The sequence below is a fragment of the Aplysia californica genome, unplaced genomic scaffold (assembly GCF_000002075.1).
Source record: "Aplysia californica isolate F4 #8 unplaced genomic scaffold, AplCal3.0 scaffold00051, whole genome shotgun sequence".
In the NCBI taxonomy this organism is placed as follows: domain Eukaryota; kingdom Metazoa; phylum Mollusca; class Gastropoda; order Aplysiida; family Aplysiidae; genus Aplysia; species Aplysia californica.
Genome location: NW_004797321.1, coordinates 850231 through 855230, shown reverse-complemented (window position 1 = coordinate 855230; position 5000 = coordinate 850231). Strand labels below are relative to the sequence as shown.

At 40.2% G+C, this 5000-nt stretch overlaps 1 protein-coding gene across 1 annotated transcript in view; it reads right to left on the bottom strand.

Annotated features, from left to right (window-relative positions):
* The window catches only part of LOC101848946 (chymotrypsinogen A), a 5786-nt gene extending 5366 nt beyond the window's left edge, over window positions 1-420 (bottom strand). Inside the window, exon 1 of the mRNA XM_035968330.1 lies at window positions 401-420. Within this exon, the coding sequence (XP_035824223.1) occupies window positions 401-420 (20 nt within the window). The remainder of the gene's footprint in view (window positions 1-400) is intronic.
* Window positions 421-5000: the final 4580 nt, after the last annotated feature.

Below are 5000 nucleotides of genomic sequence, written 5' to 3'. Positions count from 1 at the left end.
GCTGCTACTGCTGCTGCTGCTGCTGCTACTACTACTACTGCTGCTGCTGCTGCTGCTGCTGCTGCTGCTGCTATTGCTGCTGCTGCTCTGCTACTACTACTACTACTACTACTACTACTACTACTACTACTACTACTACTACTACTACTACTACTACTACTACTACTACTGCTACTTCTACTACGTTACCATGACAACAGCAACAACGCTAAACTATGATAATATAAATAGGCACAACATTGTCCTCACTTTTCCCGGACACAGTGCGCAGCTGTGATTATGTGACGTCTGTCCACTATCGTGCCGCCACAGAAACGGCGTCTTGAAGAGGACACGCCCACTACCCAGGGAAACTCGCATTCTTCTGTATCCTCTCCGTCCCTGATCTTCCCTCTGTCACTTCGCGGCTGGAACCCACATTCTGGTTGGAGGAAAAATTAATTGTGTCACGATGCAGTGGAATCAGGCGCTCGTCAATTTTCGGTCATGCGGAGTTATTAGTATCTTCTGAAAACTTGTTCATTTGTCTTGCTTTTGGTGAAAAAAAACCCCCATGTATCTTGAAAAAAAGTCGAGAATTACGATTGAACGAGGCGGGGTGGGGGGGTGGGGGGGGGGGGGTGTCGCCTGGTGTGAGAGGCAATATTAGAGAGAAATTGGCTCCCAGAGTTTGGTGACTTCAAAAGTATGACTGTCCTTGGACAAAGAAAATTTACATCTTTTATGCCTTTGATCAAAGCTTTTCTGTAACATCCACACAGAAGCGTGCTTCTAAAAGTACATAAAAGTTGTTGAGCAAAAATAAAAAAATTCGAGACAAGAAAGGCCCAAAACCAGGAAAAATTCCGATATTTTTTATTTCACCGTTTTGACGAGCGCCTGATTTCACCACGATGTCACACAATTCTCAATAAATGGATAGATGGATTGATGTGTCTAGGGGTAACCTTACCGAGATCCAACATTTTTGCTGGAGGGGGAGTGTTATAGTTGTAGGTGGGTCTGTATGGTCTTCGTGTTGTTCTTAACGTTGTTGTAGTTGTTGCTGTAGTTGGAGGTAGAGTTGTCACTCTTGTTGTGCTTGAGGCTACGGGGTAGAAACAACAGCAAGAAAATTAAAGATACAATCATTAACATCATTAATAATACAATGTTATCAGTATATCACGTGCAATCTTAAAGGTATAGGCCAATGATAACAATATTATATATATTAATAACGTTTCTTCTGAAAGAAAATGATGATGATGATGATGATGACGATGATGATGACGACGACGACGACGACGACGACGACGACGACGATGATGATGATGATGATGATGATGATGATGATGATGATGATGATGATGATGATGAGGCAATTATGAGGGACACCCGTACGCAATCTTTAATAAATTTCAACTACTACTTCATCAATGACAACATTACCACTAAAATTAATGATGGCGATGGGGATGAAAGCAATAATAGTGCTTTTTATATATTTACAGAAATAGTAATAATCACAACAGCAGTATTGGTAATGATAACAACGACAAAATAATTATAATGATTATCATAACACTAGCACTAATGTTAACAACAACAGCTACAGCACAACAAAAACGTACGTTGACAGCCCTTTAGACACGTATCTCGGATGATGGGGGCCGTTGGCAAAAAGCGGGAATAGTACTTGTAGATCCTGTTACACCTGTCCACACACCTGAGGTCTGGCGAAAGGAGCAGAGTGAACAGAAAATGAGAAAAAGAGCATAATTCTTGATCGCAGCAGGGCATTTTGTTTCTCGAAATCATGCAATATTATGTATGCAGGTACTTCATAAATACATATATACAGACATATATAATAATAGATAGCATTTGTATAGCGCAAATCCCTGCTCAACAGCAAGCTCTATGCGCGTTACAATCTATACTATGACCTCAGCAGACATGAGAGCATTCAGAAACAACCTTAACTTCCTTGGAAGCATAAATGCATGTACAAATAAATACACTCACCAAGTAATAAATGCAAACATTAATAGCACATACAATTATATATAAACGAACTGAGAATGTTTCTGAGTGTTCTCTGGTTTGCTGGGGTGGGAATATAGTGTAAAGCGCATATAGCTTGCTGACAAGCGGTGATGAACGCTACACAAATGCTATTTGTTTTTAATTATTAACGTCATGTCGCACACACATTCACACGAGTACAGATATTAATCAACACGCAGTTTCTGGTCACCGCAAAGCAGTTCCTGTTTTTTGGGCGCAGGCTACCGTTACTTGCTCAAGGTCAACCCCCACTCCCCAGCGACCATCCACCTCACCTCTGTGTCATCAATATAATAATGCTCAGTGTTGTTATGATCCTGAGCTCGCAGACACTGGAGTTCTCTCTCTCTCTCTCTCTCTCTCTCTCTCTCTCTCTCTCTCTCTCTCTCTCTCTCTGACCCTTTTTGCAAACATTGAACTGTTTAATCGTTGATATGAACAAGACGAACATTTTATAAATCATCCATTTTGGAATTTTTTTTCTTCTGCCTAGCGTCTTAACGGGGAGACCAAGTGTCTCTCACCCCCTCCCATTTAAATGTATTTATGATATTGTATTTAGTATGTTCAAACAATCTATTTACTTTTTATCTTTACTTTTCCCTTTCTCTTATATCGTTAGATGCCGAGGTAAAGTACAAATTTTGATCATGGGCCAGGTGGGTGGCTTCTGTTGTTGATGTTATTACTTTGGAGGACCTCTTTAACGGTCTACTCTTCATCTAATAGAGTCTTCAGCTTCAACAAACATTTTTTAATAGAGGGCTCATAACAGTCAAGGATAAAACTATAACTACAATCGCAAGTGTCTAAGACTGATATCCATTGTGGAGTAGAAAAGTGGTTGTCATAGACAAGTGAATGTCTTGGACAGTACCATTAAAACATATTTTCAAAAATGCAAAGGCGAGAGGGGGGGGGGGGGGAGTAGGGGTTGGGAGTGGGAAGAAGTATTAATTTATTGGTACAATTAATGATTGTCTTGGACTGTGGTGTTATGGCCCGATTACACGTAACGATAAATTGTGAAAAAAACTAAGAGATCGGCCGATCATACGACAAATCGTTAGGTGTAACCGCAAAATTGTACAAAGTTTAGATGATTGGACGATGGCTAGGAGACTAAGTTGAGAAATCAATCGCTGCTTTATATTTTTCGTGCGATCGCGGTCACATTTGGGGGAGACGTACTGTGAGCAGGTTTGATTGCACTGAAATTGAAATGAACAAAATATTGTATAAAAATCTTTCACAAAGTACTCATAAATGAAAGACAAAAAAGGTGTATACAGACAATTTTTAGACATTTCCATTAATAGTTGCAAAACGCTACGTAAATGCAATTGTCCAATGATTATATGGAATGTGTTTACCTGAAGTCTGAGCACTGGTAGAGGGCACGTGCTGTAGACTGAGCAGGGAGATGAAGAGTACAACGCAGACCACCTGTCTGGTGACCGTCATGTCTGTGTGTGTGCGGGCCATGGTTCACCAAAACGATCTAAATCTGTAACAAAGAATCGAGAACAATGATTTCTGGTCAGCTGTTTGTGCGCTGAGAATAATGTTAGCAAAAAGAAGAACAAAGACGAGATCGTCAAGTTCCTCATTCCACCCCCCCTCTTTCACACACTCTGTCTGTCTGTCTGTCTGTCTGTCTGTCTGTCTGTCTGTCTGTCTGTCTGTCTGTCTGTCTGTCTGTCTGTCTGTCTGAGTGTTCATGTGTGTGTGTGTGTGTGTGTGTGTGTGTGTGTGTGTGTGTGTGTTTGCGTGTGTATTAGTATGTGTGCCTGTTTGTGGTGTCCTCTCTCTCTCTCTCTCCCTCTCTCTCTCTCTCCCTCTCTCTCTCTCTCTCTGTCTCTCTCTGTCTGTCTCTGTTTCTTCTCTTTCCCTTTTTTGTTGTCCATTCCCGTCAAAATGTCTTTGCCTCCTTTTTGTTTTTTACATTATCATGTTTAAGGATCTTCTTCGTTCCCTTTTTTAAAATACTTATATAATCCACTCCCCTCATTTTCTTTAAGGGGCATTTCCTAATTTCAGTTTCCATTCGACCACTGGCTTCTAATCCTTTTTCTCTCAGTCATTGCTCGTAGACAGTGCATTGCTCGTCAGCTTTCGTTGATCTAGTGAATGATTTATAAATTCATTTTCATATCAATCCATGTTCTACAGCAGGTTCTTGGAGATTTACAGTAAACCATAGATTACTCAGAAACATTCTAGTTTTGCTTATGTTATAACATTTACCTTTGAAAAGTTCCCCCTCCCCTTCGTTTATCCTTCTTCTTCTTCACTTGGGTTCTTCTGATTGCTTTACATGACGTCTTGAACATAATATTTTTAAATATTATACTCTTTCTATTAGAAAGTGAACTAGTCTTTATATATATATTTACTCTTCTTTAAAGTAACAATCATATTATCATGAAACTCTTGTGTCAAAACACGTTTAAAAAAACCAAAAAAAAACCCCCCAACAACAACAAACAAACAAAACACCCAACAAGACGTGAAAAAGCTAATTTTCAAAAATTCACAATTTTTATGATACTGAAGAAAAGATTGAATCACAGCAGCACAAAATCACTGTTTGCAACCCGTTTTGTGAGGACCATAGTCTTGTAGTATAATTTTATCCTAGATCGGCCACTCTGGCGTACTTCCGGTTTACTTTGGAGCGCACCATATGACCCAGTGTGATCCTGATGAGGAACACATGGGAAATGATGTCGACTATATCGAGACAGACAGACAGACAGACAGACAGACAGACAGACAGACAGACAGACAGACAGACAGAGACAGGGACAGAGAGAGGCAGAGAGATAGACAGACATAATAGCATAACGAAACATTATGAGAGAGGCAGAGGCATAACGGACACAGAGACACGAGAGAGACGAGGAAAGAGAGATAGATAGATAGATAAAGAGAGAGAGAGAGAGAGAGAG